Source organism: Cololabis saira, chromosome 21 (assembly GCF_033807715.1).
Source record: "Cololabis saira isolate AMF1-May2022 chromosome 21, fColSai1.1, whole genome shotgun sequence".
In the NCBI taxonomy this organism is placed as follows: domain Eukaryota; kingdom Metazoa; phylum Chordata; class Actinopteri; order Beloniformes; family Belonidae; genus Cololabis; species Cololabis saira.
Genome location: NC_084607.1, coordinates 36,065,744 through 36,086,168, shown reverse-complemented (window position 1 = coordinate 36,086,168; position 20,425 = coordinate 36,065,744). Strand labels below are relative to the sequence as shown.

At 44.0% G+C, this 20,425-nt stretch overlaps 1 protein-coding gene across 1 annotated transcript; it reads right to left on the bottom strand.

Moving 5' to 3' along the window:
- Positions 1–4,019: 4,019 nt before the first annotated feature.
- Positions 4,020–20,212, bottom strand: LOC133422319 (homeobox protein Dlx3b-like). Its single transcript, XM_061712274.1, has 3 exons — positions 19,744–20,212; positions 15,731–15,915; positions 4,020–8,111 (listed from the first exon to the last, which is right to left on the bottom strand). Exons 1-3 carry the CDS (start codon positions 20,099–20,101, stop codon positions 7,683–7,685), a joined length of 972 nt encoding a protein of 323 aa, XP_061568258.1. The 5' UTR covers positions 20,102–20,212; the 3' UTR covers positions 4,020–7,682.
- Between the last annotated feature and the right edge of the window lie 213 nt (positions 20,213–20,425).

The window sequence follows — 20,425 nt, the reverse complement described above, 5'->3', positions numbered from 1 at the left end:
TGGAGAAAAAACTCACAAACTCACTGTTCATTGTTTTGGGGGATTTCAACAGATCAAACCTCACCCACGAACTTCCTTAATACAGGCAGCATGTTACGTGCCCCACCAGGGACACGCAGACTCTGGACCACTGTTACACAGTAATAAAAGACGCATACCGCTCTGTTCCCTGCGCAGCTTTAGGACACTCTGACCACTGTCTGGTTCATCTGATCCCGACCTAAAGGCAGAAGCTAAAAACCTCTAAGCCTGTAGTGAGGACTGTGAAGAACTGGATAGAGGCGGTCAAAGCTGAAGCTTCAGGCCCGCTTCGACTTGCAGTCTGGAGTGTTTTTATGCAGGTGCCTCAGACCTGCATAAACTTATGGACACTGTGAGGTCCTACATCAGTTTTCGTGAGGACATGTGTGTGCAGACTAAGACCATCTGCACATACAACAACAACAAGCCCTGGTTCACATCGAACCTCAGGAAGCTGCGCCGAGCCAAGGAGGAGGCCTACAGAAGCGGTGATCGAGCCCTGTTCAAGCAGGCCACTCTGACGAGGGGGATCAGGAAAGCAAAGAGGAGCTACGGAGAAAGACTGGAGAGTCGCCTCTCTGCCAACCCTGACCCCTCTTCTGTGTGGAGAGGTCTGCAGGACATCACCGGGTTCAGAAGAACATTTCCACGCCAGTGGCGTAGCCACGGGTGTGCCAGGGTGTTGCCCGTGCCACCCACAGAGACAGCTGGTACATGTTGTATTCCAAATCTAGGCTATTAGTACGTAATCATGATGTTCAAAATAATTCAAAATAAAAAATCTTTTTTCCGCATGTAAAAACTTCCATCAGGCGATGCGTCGCGGCACCTGCAACCGACCCTGAACTGACTGTGTTTAGGCAACTCATCAAACGGAAGGTGGATGGTGGACATGAGTTCCCGTCCATTATTGAAGTCTTAGACTCCTGCGACAAAGATGTTTTCCCCAAGATTAACTGTTTGCTTCGTTTTCTGATATCATTGCCTGTTACAAGTTGCTCTGTGGAGCCTTTTTTCAGTTGTGAACAGGATCAAAGCCATCAGCAGAGCGACAATGCTCACAGAGAGACTGAGGGGCCTCTCGTTGCTCATGTTTGAAAAAGAGCTGGCCGAGAAACGAGACTTTCGATGAAATAATAAATGCATTTCAAGGCCAAGCCACGCCGTCTGGCCCTTTACATTGAGAGCTGTGCAGTGGCACAGGTAAGCAGCAATATGGTTGTCTTTTACTCTGCTGCTTTGCTTTGCAATATAAAACCATCAGGCCAACCTGTTACATAATCATATGTGATGAATGTTAAGCCAGATAGTCGTGTTCAGCCTCTGGTTAAATAGCTTTGTTGATCATGCGTAATGTGGAGACGTTATGGAGTTATATTTCACTATGTGCTTCATTGGGCACGCAACGTGTGTGTGTGGTTATGTTTTTATGATGTTTTTTTTAGGACACGCATAAAGTGTGGTTATTTTATTACTTATTATTATATTATATATATATTATTATACGTATATATCATTGATTTTATTTGAAAGCACGTCATATGTACTCTCAAACATGGATATGTTTTTTATTACTGATGAGAGCACACACAACGTGTTGGATATGTTTTGCACTGTTAATAATGTTTGATATACATGCTTTTGAATGTTTGTGGAGGTTTAACGTCCAGTTTTGTTGAAAATAAACTTGGCACACCCAGTCTTTGCTGGTGCACACCCAAAGTCTCTTTTCTGGCTACACCACTGCTTCACCCCCCCAGCTGCCCTTATATTCACACCTCACCCCCTCTACCTCTGTCTACCCCCCTCCTTTTGTAGTTCATGTTTTTATTTGATTTTACTTGTGAAGCACTTTGGTCAACCTTGGTTGTTTTTAAAAGTTCTATACAAATAAAGATTGATTGATGAATTGATGGATTGATGGATTGATTGATTGATTGATTGATTGATTGATTGATTGATTGATTGATTGATTGATTGATTGATTGATTGATTGATTGATTGATTGATTGACATGTATGGGACCTGTGAGACGGTGGTGAGGTGTGGTGTAGGTGGGACAGAGCAGTTCATCGTGGAGGTGGGACTGCTTCAAACATCTGCTCAGATCAGCCCTTTCTTGTTGCTATGGTGATGGACAGGCTGACAGGTGAGTTTGGACAGGAATCTCCATGGACTATCATGTCTGCAGATGACATAGGGATCTGTAGTGAGAGCAGGGAGCAGGTGGAGCTATGCACTGGAAAGAAGAGGGATGAAGGTTAACCGCAGTGTGTGTAAATGAGAGGAACCCAAGTGGAGCTGTGAGGCTACATGGGTGCAGAGATAAAGACGGTGGAAGATTTTAAGTACCTCGGGGCAAGAGTTCAGAGCACCGGAGAGTGTGGAAGAGAAGTATGTGCAAGCAGGTTGGAACGGGTGGAGAAAAGTGTCAGGAGTGATGTGTGACAAAAGAGTATCAGCAAGCATGAAAGGAGAGGGCTACAAGACAGTTGTTCACTAATAGTGAATACATCGGTAGAAGGATGATTACGTTAGAGCTGCCAGAAGGGAGGCCAAGAGGACGACCAAAAGGGAGATTTATGGATGTAGTGAAAGAGGACGTGAAGTTAGTTGGTTAGTTGGAGAGAGGAGGATGCAGACAATAGGGTTAGATGGAGGCGGATGATTTGCTGTGGCGACTTTTGAAAGTATTCAATTCAATTTTATTTATATAGCGTCTAATACAACAAAAGTTGTCTCCAGACGCTTTCCAGAGACCCAGAACATGAACATAAACATAAATCCCTGAGCAATTATTACATAAACAATGGCAGATAAAAACTCCCCTAGTGGGAGAAAAGCCTTAAGCCAAACAGTGGCAAGGAAAACTCCCCTTTAGGAGGAAGAAACCTGGACCAGGACCTGGATCATAAGGGGGGACCCTCCTGCCGAGGGCCAGACTGGGGGTCAGGGACGGCAACAGCACACAGCAGGCAGGTGGAAGCAGCAGCGGGATGACCGGGGATGGGGACAGCAGGCAGGTGGAAGCAGCAGCGGGATGACCGGGGGTGGGGACCGCAGGCAGGTGGAAGCAGCAGCGGGATGACCGGGGGTGGGGACCACAGGCAGGTGGAAGCAGCAACGGGATGACCAGGGGTGGGGACAGCAGGCCAGCACGCAGCTCCCGAAGCTCCGGCCCAATCAGCAAGCCCCAGGTTAGGTTCAGGGTCGGGGAAAGGTTTAGAAGGGGCAGGGACAGGTACCAGTACCAGTACCAAAGTACCAGCTGAAAGGAAAAGAAGATGACCTACGGTGTTGACTGAGGTGCTCTGGCGATGCAGTGGAAGGTGCGGTTGCCTCCCACTCAGAAGGTGCCTGCTTTAATTCTCAGCTGTGTGAGGCTCTCCCTGTGCTAGCAGGGTTGTGTCAGGAAGGGCTTATGCCAAACCTGTGTGTGGGGTATGAGGCTCTGCTGTGGCAACCCCTCCATCAAGGGAGGGACTCAGCTGGAACAGAATTACTTTCACCCACAGTGACTGTGGCAACCTAAGTCAGCAACACATACACATACAGTATACTCACCGGCCACTTCTGTACCCGGTATAATAAAGTGGTGACTGTAGCCTACAAACCTAACTATTTTAGTGCTTACTGTTTCCGAGGGTCGGCTGATATTTTTTCTTCACACGCTTGTCTTGCCAGGTTTGTTTGTTAGTCACACACAAATCTTTTCCAACTCCATTCAACATGAAAGCACCACACACCTGCCTCTCACAATGTCAGAGGTGTGTTATTAGCATCTGCAGACTCCAGAGAGTCTGCTGTGCCGTCACCTCCCACAACCTTCTTTACACGCACTCTGCATGGGAGTGTAAAGTATATAGATAGGCGCAACCTGTATCTGTCTGACTCACTCCTAGACACACCAGGACAGCACCGTCAGCACAACACCTTTGTGTGAACACATGCAGAAGACACTGAGTGGAGGACACAAAAAACATTTATTTGTTTGTTCCTATTTTTTAAAAAGTATTGTGCTTCTTCTTATGTACAATTGACATTATAAATAAAGAACCTGAGTAAAGCACACGTGGTAACAGAATTTTTTTTCAAGTTATTTACTTTTACTTATGTACTTATACTTAATTTCAGCACAGTCGGGGCCCTGCAGTGTCAATAAACAGGAACAAAGAGTAACTCCAGCAGTTTTATATACGAGCTGACGACTCATGGGAAGTCCTGCTGGGCATGTGGAAACAGTTCTGTGATGTCCTCAGTGGCTTTCAAGAAAAAACGTCTGGGTTTTTTTTTATCTCTTCTCCTTTTAAATGGCCTTTAATCTTAAAAAGGAAAATGCTAAGAAATTGGTGGTGAATGTAAGAAAATCCTTTAACTTGTAAGATTCTGTGGATGTTGTGAGGAAACTTGTTTGGAGAGCTTTCCACTCCAGCGCAGCTCCTCGTCGGTAGATATAGCTGTCATCACTCTTTCCATCCTGGCTCATCTCCAGATTGAGTGACTCAACGTGCTGGATAACAGCTAGGGTCAAAACATTGTGGGAATTTGGGAAGTTGGGAACTTTCCATAGGAATTCCATGAGCTAAATGGCGTCTCAGCCTCCAACCAGACTGAGGTGGAAAAAACATCTTTCGGGATAATCTTTGTTAGGCCAGTCATATTTAATCAGCGTTGCAAATTAAGTTGAATCTCTGGCCTGAGCATTCCTCCCCTCACGTGCACAGATTATTCCCAGAATCCTATGCACAACACCAGGAATGGAGCTACATTATCTGAGTCCAAGGAAGTTGTGGTGATATTAATAATAATAATACAGTAAGTAAAAATATTTGATTTATGGTAATCTTTACCTAACAAGTACAAAATATGTTTACATGGTGGCCAGTAAATAATATTAATAATTATATTCATAATAACAATGTAAGATTGCTTAAAAAAAAAAGGAAAACAAAACAAATTCCTTGACAACTTAACAGGCGAGTGATGGATTCGTGTTTCTTTAACAATATTCTGCAAAACAGTGAAACATAAACGACTTGATTCCAAATTGGGACAATTCTTTCATTTCACCGTTTGAATTTCCATGAAAGATTTTCTAGGATGTTCCCAGCTAGTTTCTGCTGAAATCCTACCAGGACCACAGCTGCTTTACATTTCGTACCCGTGATGCTGTTTGATTTGGCTCACGCTTTTGAACAAAAAACGATCCTCCTGCCTTGTTTCGTATCTCGTTATTTTCCTAAAAGTCAAAACTGGTTTGGTGAGACTGCGGCAGACACTAACGTCACACGAGAGTTCCACTGCTGCCAAGTCAGTGCGTTCAGCAGCTCGTGTTGAAATCCAGCTTCTGCACACCAAAATGCTTTAACTGCCCTAAATTTGAAATCAACTACTTAAAAAAAACAATAGGAAACAGGCAACCAACTGTCTGGGCTCTATCTGAACAACATAACTGTTTCTATAATAAATTGCTCTTGTTATAGACAGTTAGTTGTCAAAGATGTCAAACAGTAGGACAGAAGAAAATTGCACAAATAAATATTATAACGTTAAAATATTACGAAATTAAAAGAAAATTACTAACATAATAACACTGAAACTCTTGAGAAGTGAGCTGTAAAGTTACTTTTGTTTTTTGCTTTTTTATTTGACATCATTATTCTTGTAACAAGGCTTTTGAACCTTGAACACTCCTATGACGTTGGGAGCCACTCCAAAAATAGCACAAGGCATAAGTCCAGATTTTAAAAACAAAAGATGACAAAAGATTTACATTTATAATATTTCCTTTTAGTTCCTGACAGCTAAGCAGCAAGCTGTCCCGCCCTCATTCTGAGGTTGATTATTAGGTGAAGTATGACACACTGAGGCCTCCTGAATATTTTTATTTCTTCTGTAATAACACGAAGTTGGCTGAAAATTAATAAAATCCCTTCTCTCTTTTCTGATCTGTTATTATAATGGAGATGTGCGACATTACCTCTCATCTGTAAGTACCGTATTTTCTGCATTATAAGGCGCACCTCAATGAATGACGTATTTTAAAACTTTTTTTCCATATATAAGGCGCACCGCATTATAAGGCGCTACAGTAGAGGCTGGGGTTACGTTATCCATTAGACCAAGGGTCTGAAACCCTTTTTTTTTCTCTTATTGTCCTCAATAAATATATCTATAAAAAAATCTAAAAATAAATAAATAAATCCAGATCATTCCAGGGTCTTATACTACCATGTTAGGCTTGAACTGGGGCTGGGGAGCTAAAACCTTGAAAAATAACTGTTTTGCAGATTCTTGCGTGTGCTGGCTGTAACTGTAACTCTGGAACTCCAGTGTAGTTAATTTAGCCTGGAGTGAGGAGACCCATCCAATATGGCGGCGACGCTGGATTCCGTTCCAGCATGTCATGAGGCGTCTACGTATATATGTCTATGGTTGCGAGACCTGTTGCGGCTCAATGTTGATCCATATATAAGGCGCACCGGATTATAAGACACATGGTCAGCTTTTGAAAAAATTGAAGGCTTTTAGGTGCGCCTTATAGTGCGGAAAATACGGTAGTCTGATCTTTTTGTTTGTGTCTTTAAAGAGGAGTGAGCTTTTCAGCAGCGGAGCGCGGCTGATCTTCCTCCCCAAATCTGTTCAAGTTAAAACGCTTGTCCTCACCTCAGTCTGAGAACAGTTCTGCCGGAGCATCGAGTGAGTCTCCCTACCTTTACCTGTTTCACCCTCAAGCCCCTTGACCCAAGAAGAGATGGGGTATCAAGACCTAAAACTTTGAGCCAGTTATCTGGGCATAAACACTGGAAACAGGAGCTCGGGGGGCCTGTCCGATGGCAACACATCCCAGAATATGTTTCACAGAAGTGAATATGTTTTAATGACTTTCAGTAGTTATTTTGGTTTAGTGGCAAACTTCTATGTCACAGGCCATTTCGAGAGGAAGGTTTAAGGGAGTAAAATTACACCGAAATGTGGCATGTGATTTTTTTTATATATTAACTGTCACGGTACAGAATAAAGCCTGATTTATGGCTCTGCCTTAAACCAACGCAGAGCTTACGCCGTTGCCGTGACGCCGTCGTGAACCCTTCGTACTTCTCTGTCACTCCATTTCTCCACGGTCCAGTACCCCCCCAGAGCACTAGTTGATACTTTGTTTAGCTTCCGGTTTTTCCGGTTACAGTGAATCAAAGAGATAAGGACAACTATTGTGAAAAAAAACAAAACAACCCAAAAAAAAAATCCCACACACACGAAGAAAAGAGCGCTGAAAGTTCACGACTGCTTCACGAACCGGAAATGCGTTGCTACCAAGCGAACCAATCACAGCCCTCTGGGTCTGCGTTGGGACTACGTCGCCTCGACACGTAGTTCCATTTTTTGGGAGGTGCAGGTCAGGCTACGGTGTAGCTACGGAGAGACTCCTGCGTAGCCGCCTACCCTACTGCGTAGGTTTGACGCAGAACCATAATTCAGCCTTATCTTGTTACAGGAGCACATTTCTAATGTTTACAGTTATGACTCGGGTCTCGTGTCTGATGTTTCAAGTGTTTCTGGTCACCGCAAATCCCAAAGTCCACCTAGTAAAAGAAAGGAAGTCCTGTGGATGTGACTCAGGGGCTACATTTCAAATATCGCTGGGTGTCCAAACTCCCGGATCAGTAGACGGCCCCCATGCTCTGCGTGGATGACTGCGCTGTCGGCGGGTGGTGGGTCTGGCCCGACTGCGACAGACCCAAGTGGGCCCCCTGCTGGTACCAGTTCTGGTGAGCGTACTCGTTTACGTAGGCGGCGGACGAGTCGACCGGAGGCTGGTAGGGAGCCGGCCCCCTGCTGGTGGGATCCAGCAACACGGTGCTCTTGAAGCCGCTGCTGTTAGCGGTGTTGCTGCTACTGTCATTGTTGCTACTGCCGTTGTTGTTGCCGCCGCTACTGCTCTCCCACACGGTGGGGGACGGGGGGGAGTTGCAGGCCATGGAGTCGCTGGCGTCCGGACTGTGTTCCAGGGGGATTTCTCCAAGTGGAAATTCTCCATTCTTGTAGAGCTTCTTAAACTTGGAGCGACGATTTTGGAACCATATTTTCACCTGGAAGGAAGAGCACAAGACTTCAAATCAAATGGAAGGACACATGCGAAGAAGGAGACAGACATCCAAAGTTACCAAAAAAAGACCTTGAGAGCTACAAAACATTTCCTTAAAGTAGTCAACACGTGAAAAACTCCTTAGTGCATCCCTCAACCTGATTAAGGTACGTTTTAAAGCAATACAATGGAGTTTTTTATGTGAAAATATCTGTTTTAATTTCATTTGAAGGACTATTTGATTATTTTTAGAAGGCGTCATCTCACTCTGACGGCCTCTCATTCCTACTGTCGGCGAAAACCACCCCAAGACCTTTGCTGCCTCCTAAAACGGCTTCATATCGCTTTATGGCACTATGACTCACAGAACTACAGTAGATAATAAACAGCAAAGATGAGCAGAGACTCAATAAAGGAATAAAAAACACCAGGAATAGTTGAGTGACTGAGCAGGAGGTCCAACGAAAGGAAAGCTCAATGTTGTCAGGTCGATTCAACCTCTGCACCTACAAGACGACCCTGGAAACTAAAAAGTGGGGAAAAAATCCTCATAGCCAGTTACAGTAGCAAGAGTAAGTGCTTTATTTGACACGCCGGAACCTTTGGCACACATTTACGCTTGTTCAGGCCCATGCAGGGTGCTGCCTCTGCACGAAAGTAATGATACTAACAGCCTAAACATATTTGTAGTGCTTTCTTTCCACCAGGGTGCTTACACAGTGTAGAAACACACACACACCATGTGCAGCTCTGCTGATGTTAAATTGAGTCCAGTAATTCCATTCACAGCTCTGTCAACCCCATACGGAGCTCAGTGGCTGGTGCAGGCAGCTGGGATGACCCCCCATCTCCTGGCAGTGTGTGTAACCCCAAGAACCCTGAAATGATCCAACCAGGTCAACCGGGATGGTCCAGGTGCAAGGGAGACTAAGGGAGCTTTCACCTCTGTCCCGTTTGGAGCAGTTGTTCCGGAACAGGGAGTGTTTCCCCCTAGAGATCGGTTTGTTTGGTACATGTGAACACAGCAATCGCGCTCGGATGCAGGACAAAACAAGCGAGCTGAGATCTCCTAGGAGAGGTGGTCTCGGCTCGCTTCCATTCCAGACCTGGAGCGGTTCGTATTTTTTATTTGTAGTGAGAACATAATCGACACAGCAACCGACACAACTCCATTCATTGTGTATGTGTGGCCGCGGCGTAAAAAGAAGAGTCGGCGCAGCCTCCACCACCTTCTCTCCTATTGGACACAGCTCTCTCTCTTCTCCCTTCTCTCCTATTGGACGTGCCGAGATTTCGTCACAGCGCGGTACGGTGAAATTAAAAAATGTTCAATTCGGGCAAGCAGGAGCCCTATCACACGCCGCTGAGCTTGGCGGCAGAGCGGTCCACTCTTGCACCGGTAGCACATAAATGAACGGGATCGCCCGCAACAGTCCCGCTTTGAATGTTTTGTTGGACACCAGAATAACTACTGCCACTTTTTTGCCTTTAAATATGTTTAAAAGTATGAAAACATTATAGTTTTCCGTTATAAATGCATAAATTGTCTATTTTTATTGCTTTATATACTTTCTTGGGGTTAAATTTGCATAAAATGCTAAAAACCAAATTCTCAAAAAATAAAAACCGAAAAACACAGAAAATGGAAAAAATAAAAATGGAATGTGGGAAAGAATAAAAGCGATTTCATCCATCTCTGTTTCCTCCCTGGATCTGTTTGATAATTCCGCCCCACGATGTTTCTGAAAGCAGTTCTATCAGCATTCTGGGAGCTGATTGGTCCTTACAGCATCATTAGCTGCCAATACTTGCTGTTGAATCTCAATATAATACTAGTATTAAAATGTTGCAGAACTACAGTCATATCATTCATGCAACAGCTCAAAAAACAGTTTTATTAACAGTGACCCAAATCAATATCGGAATCGAATCGGATCGAATCAAATCTTGATCATCGATTCTGAATCTTAAGAATCAGAATCGATTCTTGACATTTGAATGGATCCTCAGCACTAGTATAAGCTGTTTCTGGAAATCTGGACACGCGTCACGATTCGCGACTGCCGTTAGCTTCCAGCTCACAAACGAGTGTGGCTACGCGGGAACTTGGGGTTCCAGCCAGGGCCCGTGGATCATCCGAACCGCTGCCGGCTCGACTTCTGCTTTAGGTAGGCCCGGGTTCCAACTCAGAGTAACATGCTGACACTGCCAATGGCTGATGTAGATAAATACAGAGAAGGGTTGATGTGATTAGTGCAGCACGGCCTGCACGCTGAGGGTCAGCGTTGGGTTCGGTCCGCTCACCACTCGGCTTAAAGGACATTCAATGCTCAAGTGACGACTCTTGATAAGAACCGCAGTTCAAATGCCACATGGACATTTTTAAATGAAAAATAGTCATCAGAACTGCCTTTTGGAGGACCTCCATCACGTTTCCTCTGCCGGGGTGCACTTAGACGTCTGAAGTGGCGTCAAACACATAACCTAAATACAAACAAGCCGTCTGTGAGTGATGGAGCCGAGGTATGAAAATCTGGAATAGAAGGAATGCACATGACGTCACAGATGCGACTTCACAGTGGGTTACGCCCACTGAGTGTCAGAAAGACTGAGTGGCAGAAAAACTGAGTGGCAGAAAGACTGAGTGTCAGAAAGACTGAGTGGCAACGTAAACTTTCAGTTTGAGCAACTGGAAAACATCTAAAATGGGAAAGAGCTGTTGTGCGATCGACTGTACTCATAGATTTAGCAAAAATCAGAGTTATCGTTTTAGAGACTGCGAAAAATAAGGGGACATATTATGAAAAACACGTTTTTTCTGTCTTTAACATGCCTGCCAACTCAGAGAAGGAGGAAAGAAACCAAATTCTGCAGTGTCTGTACAGCCGCCCGGATGAGCCGTCCAGTGTCATGTGCATCTACGAGCCGTTCAGATTCTGATCCTGTTGTGACGTCACGACAGGAGCGATGCGTGAAACCACGCCCACAACTAACTCCGCCGGCCGGAGCTTACGCCATTTTTTCGTAGCGGTGTATCGCATCATTCGCGTCATCGCGTCAGGCAGCCAATCAGCACAGAGCCTCATTATCATAGCCCCGCCCACTCAGAATCCTGCATAGATAATGAGGTTAGAGACTGGGAAAATAAAGACATGGATCAGAGGCTGAATTTCTAATTTATTTAGCAAAAACAATCAAAAGCTTGTTTGACATTCAAGGCCAGTTTAAAATAGGTATTAGATGCCATAATAGGTCCCCTTTAAGAGAGACAAATGGATCGCTGCAATTCACAGAAACAACTGGATTCCAGGCACCGAAACGTGGATTTGTGGTTCCCATTTTGTATCAGGTAATGTTGGATTTTTGGGTAGCTAATGTTAAACGGTCAAATCATAAAGTTCTGTGTCCTCATCACTTTAATTTCTCCAACAAATCCTGCCTTGAAGTCGGACCAAGCGTCAAGACTTTTGTATCTTCAAGCTTTGCTTCATGTATTTCCCCGGCGTAGAAATTAAGTTCATATAAATATCAGGAAACTGGATTCGTGGCCAAATATGAATGTCCATGGACCACTGGTTCTTGGTAACTGTACCAAATATTAATGTCCATGGACCACTGGTTCTTGGTAACTGTACCAAATATTAATGTCCATGGACCACTGGTTCTTGGTAACTGTACCAAATATTAATGTCCATGGACCACTGGTTCTTGGTAACTGTACCAAATATTAATGTCCATGGACCACTGGTTCTTGGTAACTGTACCAAATATTAATGTCCATGGACCACTGGTTCTTGGTAACTGTACCAAATATTAATGTCCATGGACCACTGGTTCTTGGGGTAACTGTACCAAATATTAATGTCCATGGACCACTGGTTCTTGGTAACTGTACCAAATATTAATGTCCATGGACCACTGGTTCTTGGTAACTGTACCAAATATTAATGTCCATGGACCACTGGTTCTTGGTAACTGTACCAAATATTAATGTCCATGGACCACTGGTTCTTGGTAACTGTACCAAATATTAATGTCCATGGACCACTGGTTCTTGGTAACTGTACCAAACATTAATGTCCATGGACCACTGGTTCTTGGTAACTGTACCAAATATTAATGTCCATGGACCACTGGTTCTTGGTAACTGTACCAAATATTAATGTCCATGGACCACTGGTTCTTGGTAACTGTACCAAATATTAATGTCCATGGACCACTGGTTCTTGGTAACTGTACCAAATATTAATGTCCATGGACCACTGGTTCTTGGTAACTGTACCAAACATTAATGTCCATGGACCACTGGTTCTTGGTAACTGTACCAAATATTAATGTCCATGGACCACTGGTTCTTGGTAACTGTACCAAATATTAATGTCCATGGACCACTGGTTCTTGGTAACTGTACCAAATATTAATGTCCATGGACCACTGGTTCTTGGTAACTGTACGGGTCACTGTCAAGTCCAACTGACGCTAATTTAAGCCCATAATCGGCTGTTATTTCGTCTTCTCCACTAGTTGCAGCTATTTTTGCCACTCAGTGCAGTAAGGGGGCTGGTCCAGTGGGGAAGTGACGTCAATGCAGACCCTCTATTCAGTGAGATCTGTGCATGCATGTGAGTGTGCGAGCTTGTCTTCAAAATGTTTACCTATCCATCCATCCATCCGTCCATGTAATGATCTAGAAATGACTGTGAGCGCTGTTCCAAGGCTTGTTTTGTTATTGTTGTTATTTTGATAAAATAATGACCTAAGCGACACAGTTAGGACATGTGGACCTGTGCGTGTGTCTCTGCTCTAGGAAAGCTTGACAGTTCTCAGAGCGTAGCACGCAGCAATGATTGACAGGACCATAATAAGACCGCCCGTGCCCTCGGCCTGTCTTTATCTCCCAAGCAGAGATCACTGGTGAGGTAGTAAATCATTAGAGCCAGAAGATTACGGGTTTCACAAACCAGACAGCTTGAGACGCTGCTGACGGTCACTATGTATCAGGAAGCTTCACTTATTTTCATGTTGCAAATACATTCAAAATAAAGACAGTTTAAACGGGACCTATTATGCTAAAGAAAACTCAAATATCCTATCTCAAAAAAATAGAATATTTGTGGAATCTTAATCTTAAACTGTAAGCCATAATCAGCAATATTAAAATAATAAAAGGCTTGCAATATTTCAGTTGATTTGTAATGAATCCAGAATGTATGATATTTTTGTTTTTTTAATTGCATTACAGAAAATAAAGAACTTTATCACAATATTCTAATTTTCTGAGACAGTCCTGTATATAAAGTGGTCTCTCCTCAGCCTGCCAACTCAGAGAAGGAGGAAAGCAACCAAATTCTGCAGTGTCTGTACAGCCGCCTGGATGATCCTCCAGTGTGATGTGGATCTACGAGCCAATAAGATTCTGCTGATTTTCGTTACGTAACCAAAATGCAAACCACTCCCACAATTAAACACCGTGTCCTAACTGCATCAGCGTCCGACTATCGCGTAGCTCTGCGGACGCTCTCTGTCCATCTCCCTCCAGCAGCTGCCACTTTATTGAGGTTTTTGTAGTGAAATGAGGAGGAATCATAGAGATAACTTCTCATTTCAACTAACTGGATCAGCCGTTCCTCATCATGACCGTTTCCTACAGCGCTTTCAACCGGCTTTCAACGCGAGCGGCAGGAAGAAAATAGAAGCAGGGCGTCCGACAAATGTTCAGCTCAAAATGGCGCGCCGCGTCGCTGCGTCCAGTTAGGACAGTCCAATAGAAAATAAAGCAATGGAATTGATTTTGTCGCTGATGCTCTCTCACATCGCATGCAGTTACTGTAGGACACGGTTTAATAGTGTACGGAGCTGCTGCTCTTCTGCTCAGAGCGAGGCTTTGTGCCCTCCCCTGCTACATGTCATTCAGGCAGCCAATCAGCACACAGCCTCATTATCATAGCCCCGCCCCCTCAGAATCCTGCATAGATAATGAGGTTAGAGAATGGGAAGATAAAGACATGGTTTAGAGGCTGAATTTCTAATTTATTTAGAAAAAAAACAATTAAAAGCTTGTTTTTAAGACATTCAAGGCCTGTTTAAAATAATTATTACATGCCTTAATAGGTCCCCTTTAAGTTCAGCTTGATCTCTTCATAATCTATGGCATGTCTGCGCTCCGCTCTCTCTCTTCTTCCCCCTGCGGTACGGTCACACGGAGAGGTGAACTGTTAAAAGCTGCCATGGCTGCCTCGTCTGCTGCCACTGGAACATGCATTACGTCTGACACCACAATGTGGCAGAAAACCCTGATGTCTCTTCTTTTGCTTCTCGGTTTTGCTGCTTTCACGTTCACCACCCAGCAGACAGTCTGACTCCCTCCCATCTCCTGCTGAATACTTGCATCCACGCCGAGGACTAAGCTGCCGACAGGACTCAACAGATCGTAGCTTAACAAATCCATTTCAAAAGATACTTCAGACCCTTTCAGCGTTTCAAATGTCTGCAGAGGGATCTTTATGGCGCTTTTCCACTAGTAGTAGATACTTTTTCTGTATCTACTCTGCCGAGGTTCTAAGCTGCTGAGTCGACTGTATCTGACATCATCACACTACAGGACACCGATTGGTCGGGGGGTTGGAGTCAGACGTCTGAGCCAGGAGGAGGAAATCAGAGAAAGAGACTCTGACGGATTCTTGTTCGTTTTATTCAACCAGCAACGGCAGCAAAAGTCTGTTTCATGATCCAACTCTGAGGGTCAGATGTTCATAAACCTGGTGCTGAGGAGAGAATTAAAAAGGATCTAGACAGTGATAAGGAACGACCAGATCTACCAGGAGCTCTGTCTCTTCATAGCTGCTCACGCCTCCAGCTGACTTTTCAGCAGCACAGGGACAAACTGAAAAAATTAAAAAGCGTTGCCGCTTGAAGCTTCTCTCACTCTCATTGTTTAACTTGATATTGAACACAAGTCACAGACCCAGCAGCACATACAGGACTGTCTCAGAAAATTAGAATATTGTGATAAAGTTCTTTATTTTCTGTAATGCAGTTAAAAAAATAAAAATGTCATACATTCTGGATTCATTACAAATCAACTGAAATATTGCAAGCAATTATTTTAATATTGCTGATTATGGTTTACAGTTTAAGATTAAGATTCCCAGAATATTCAAATTTTTTTAGATAGGATATTTGAGTTTTCTTAAGCTGTAAGCCATGATCAGCTATATTAAAATAATAAAAGGCTTGCAATATTTCAGTTTATTGTAATGAATCCTGAATGTATGACATTTTTGTTTTTTTTAATTGCATTACAGAAAATCACAATATTCTAATTTTCTGAGACAGTCCTGTATATCATCTCCTCCAGGTTTTACATCTTTAGTGTTGTTGTCTTTTTCGTTTAGATCACACAATCAAATACGTCACAGCAGCTTCTCCAACCTCCTACTTCTGCTCCAGGAGCTGGATTGTTATGGAAAAGAAATCAGGCCGAGTTGAGTGGAGCCGAGTAGGTGCTGGTGGAAAAGCACCATTAGTGTTTAGCCACATTTCAAACAGCAGATCTGAGGTCACGGCTTTCTATTTTGTGCATTAGTGTTTGCGGAGCGGCCGGCGTTTGCCCTGCAGCCTCACCTGTGTCTGCGTGAGCCCCAGCTGGGCGGCCAGCTCGGCCCGCTCGGGCAGCGCCAGGTACTGGGCCGACTGGAACCTCCTCTGCAGCACGGCCAGCTGGTAGCTGGAGTAGATGGTCCGGGGCTTGCGTATCTTCTTGGGCTTCCCGTTAACCATCCGAACCTCCATGTCCGGCTCCTCTTTCACTGTGGAGGTAAACAGGCAGAGGGAGTCGTGATCCTGCAGCATGTCGTGTAAAACGGCCTCAGCCAGGGATGATCTTGGCAGGGGTCATTGCGGGGCAGTTTGTGCAGAGACGTAGCACAGAAATAGGAGCGGCCTCGACAAACCCAACGTTTCAAAGAAATTCCACCAGCACGCTGAACTTATAATTTGCTCTGACAGCGTCCCACAGCTGGGGAGGGAGATGGAGATTTATAGGTGCTTTTCGTGTAGCCTGCAGGCCGCTTGTGTACACGGCTCCCCAACGGTACGGCCGCGCTCGTAACCAACGCTGCCCGTCCCTCTTTAAATATGCCACCAATTCAAGCTGGATAGATCTGATAGGCAAGGGTTTTTATGTCATTATTCTAGGAAGCAACAACATGTAGAGCAGTGTGCAGAGATAAACCCAACGCACATGTTTCCATCTATATGAATTACTGATACGACCAACTAATGAGCAGATGGGTGCTCAACATTTACAAATGGTGTTTATTATTAGGGGTGGAACTATATATCGTGCCATGAAATTTCCCGATACAAAAACATCATGATACGTGTCTTGGAGGTGACAAACTGTAGCTGATATTGGATTATTAATATGAATATATTGTGTTTACTAGTAACATCCTGTTGGTTCAGCGGGATCACGTGACGACCTCGACCCGCAGACCAAAATCTTCCTCCGCTCAGAAGAAACTAGTACCGTTTTGGTCCCGGTCACGGGACTCTTGGGGGTTTTGAGCTCTGAACTTTTACTTCTAATGTGAGCATGAATCAATGTTTTTTATGATGTAAAGATTGTGTCGTCCCCAAAGGTGTGATTATGGAACGATACCGGGGTTCACCTTACGGCCTCAGGCTGGAGCAGGTGAAGCTCTGAGCTCTGGCACAAGATCAATAACAGTCATGTTGACTTTGGAGTTTGGGACTTTTCATAGTTTATTTATTTACTTTTATCTATTTATTTAATTTTAGTTAGAAAAAAAAAAAAAAGTCATGTCATACATGAGAAACTATTCAGTTTGTGGCAAAATATTTGTACTTGTATGAAACTGAAGATCATAATACAAACCTGACATTTACTTTTAGTTCAGTTTGTGGAAAATGGTTGGCCTGGCTTTCTCTTTAAAACTTAAACAGTTATAAAGCATTAAACTGTAACAATAGGGCAAACGCACAGTATTGTTTTGTATTTTGTGTCTTTCAAATAAAAGACCATTTTTTCCAGTCATATGTTCCTCATTCAAGGTTGTTAAAAAAATACTGCTATAATATTGTATCGTTATCGTGACCTCAATATCGTGTACCGTATCGTGAGATTAGTGTATCGTTACACCCCTATTTATTATGTATTTTTTCTTCTTCTTCTCTTTTAAAGGGATGTTTAGTAACCTGAGGTCAACATTTATCTGTGTATTTATATTTACGCGTGAGTGCGTGTGTGTGTACTACTACTACTACTACTACTACTACTGAGGTGCAGGCAGTCTCAGATGAATAACAATGTGCCTGTGTATATTTATAGAGGACTGACAACGTCCTCCTTTAACTAATGCCAGCCGTGACGGGGTACTTAGTATTGCCAGCATGGTTGTATTTACCTTTATATATTTATGTATTTATTTAGTTTTTGTATTCTTTTTTTTTGGGGGGGGGGGATTAAACAATGGCTGATAAAAAAAAATGTGTTATTGTTCATTGATTTTTGTTTGGACAGTTGACTTGTGTCAGATATTTCATTATGTTTTCTAATAGATTAGGTTTTAAAATATATGATTGTATATTTGAGAATAAAATGGATTCAGACTATAACTTAAATTATATTTATTTAAATTATATATATATATATATATATATATATATATATATATATATATATATATATATATATATATATATATATATATATATATATATACTGTATATATATATATACATACTTTACTTCCCCTATATATATTTAAGAATAAAAATAAAATAAAAAAATAATGTGGATCAATCAAGTGGGCGGAGCGTAACGTGGATTTATCACACATTGATATAAGTTATTGATGATTGAGTTCATGTTTATGTGAGGAAAACTAAAAGATGTCCCTGTGTCGTGTTTGTTTGTGTGTGTTTGTGGGCGTGGCCTCGGCCCTGCGTGATAAGCAGTTTTCCTGCAGGGACTAAAGACTAAAGACTAAAGGCCAAGGCTCAGCCTGCAGGCTCAGCCTCAGGGCTGGATCTGGATCAATGTCTGTCGGAGCCAAAGTCCCCCCTGGCTCCAGGAGCAGACTCTGGGCTGGAATGCCACAGTGTGAGCACCAGTCTGACGGGTTTGTCCTCCCTCGGGAGTTTCTTCTGAGACACCTTCCCAATTAGGGCAAGAAAAACAACTTTTTCAAAAGTTTGGTGGCTGGACGCGCGAGAGGAGAGTGTTATGGTGATTTTCCTTGCCACTGTTTGGCTTAAGGTTTTTCTCCCACTAGGGGAGTTTTTACCTGCCATTGTTTATGTAATAATTGCTCGGGGGTTTATGTTCATGATCTGGGTCTCTGGAAAAATCCTAGAGACAACTTCTGTTGAAATAGACGCTATAGGCTATAAATAAAATTGAATTGTATATGGAATTTAACCCGGGGTTTAGATCACTCACTGTTCTGGTGTCGGTCAAATGTTTGTACTCAGTCATTAGTTTACAGACCGTTATAAACCTCGTTCATTCTCCCAGTACATCAAAATAAGTTGAAAGACAAGATACTAAATAATTATGATTTATAGAGAATCCACGTCGAATTTGTGACACAGGGTCACAAATTCCTACATTATTTCTCAAAACAGTCGCACACCCTGATTTATCCATCCTCTGAACACAGAAAGCCCAACCTGGCCAATCAAGCTGATTTAAAGCTGATTTAAAGCAGGTTGTATGCAGCTGTGCGTGTGGTGTCTGTAACCCTTTTATAACTGTAATTACATTCAGGTCGCCTGGATTTATTTGTATTTTATGGCTGTAGAATTGTCAAATGTGCAAAGAAATGATTGCTCCTGCCCATTTTGAAGATAACTTCTTTCATATTTCATATTGAATATCTTTCAATACCTGGCAGTTATTCAATATTACTGTGTGTTCTGACTGTGTAATAACTGTTTAAAGTAGAAGCGTCAGAACAATACTCTCAGGTTTCACAGCAAGAACGTCTCGGATTTGAACTAAAAGGCACGTTTCTGAAGGAGCTGGAGGAAAACTGGGAATAAACTCGCTGCGCTCTGTGCGTAAAGCCGCCGGGCAAAGACGCGCCGCTGTCGTGCCAAAAAGTGATGAAAAACGTCAGATTTTCAGATCATGAAGCTCAAGAATGAGATCAAGTTATATTTAGGCAGAACCAACTTTGCATTAACTGTATTTGGCCTTCAATCAATTTTTTGCTGGTGAAAATGCCTATTTTGTGTTGTAATGGTCCTTTAAAAGAGTTAAAAGCAATTTGAGCTCTAGTGTTTATATTATGAAGCCCAAGAATGAGATCAAATCATATTTAGGTAGAAACAACCTTTCATTAACTGTAGGCTATTTGGCCTTCAATCACTTTTTGGCAGGTAAAAAGACCCATTTTCAGGGGAGAAATCAGATTCTGGCAGGCAATCACTTTTGGGCACGACACCGGCTTTACGCACGGAGCACAGCGCAAAGCCGACGCGCAGTTGGGTTGATGTGGCTCTACTTGGATCAGGTGTTTCAAGGCGACCACGATCGCGCCGTGTTCACGTCCAGCTTGTCCCAAAGGGGACGCGGGGACGCGCTGGGGGGGAAGGGGGTCGGGGCTTACCGCTGTCCTGGAGCGGGGACTGCAGCTCCCTGCTGAAAACGCCGTGCTCCCTGTACGCAGCGTGGGAGTAGGGGTACTCCGTCTTCCCCACGGAGTAGGAGCCCCCGGGGGGGCCCATCCCGTTCAGGTTGTAGTGGTGGTGGTACGCGTACGGGTTCATGTGCTGGCCGGAGTACGGCTGCTGCGCCGCCGGGTAGAAGTCCTGCGCGCCGAGCAGCGCGCTCTGGCCGCCGTAGAAGCCATGCAGCTCCGCGGCGGGGGAGGACTCCGGCAGGCTCGGGGAGTCTTTGGTGGCCGGGATGGGGCCCTGGAGGGACGGCTTCTTCTCTTCAAAGATAGGGGATGGTTGTCCGTTCATGACTCTTTACTGTCCTCGCAACAGTTTGGAGAGATGGCGTTTCCCAAGTTGTCCTGACGCAGCAGCCAGGCTGTCCACCGTGGCGGGCTGCGCCCAACCCAAGCACAGCTCCCCTAATTACAGGGCGCGCCGAGGCTGAGCCAAGCCAGGCAGGACAGAGAGGAGTGGATGTCTCCTCCTCATTGGCTCGCCGGCTCGCTCCCTGCTCCTGCCCCGAAGCCAAGACAGCGCTGACTGTCGCCTGTCTGGCTCCCTCCTTCTCCCACAGAAACCTCCACTAAGCCTCTCCATGGGCTTTGAGGCCGCGGCGCATGAACCGACAGA

Excerpts from the sequence above, each read along its gene's own strand:
- LOC133422319 (XM_061712274.1), bottom strand. The coding sequence starts at position 20,101 with ATGAACGGACAACCATCCCCTATCTTTGAAGAGAAGAAGCCGTCCCTC. Across the intron at positions 15,916-19,743 it reads GTCCCCGCTCCAGGACAGCG|TGAAAGAGGAGCCGGACATG; the intron begins GTAAGCCCCGAC and ends TTACCTCCACAG. Across the intron at positions 8,112-15,730 it reads TGGGGCTCACGCAGACACAG|GTGAAAATATGGTTCCAAAA; the intron begins GTGAGGCTGCAG and ends TCTTCCTTCCAG.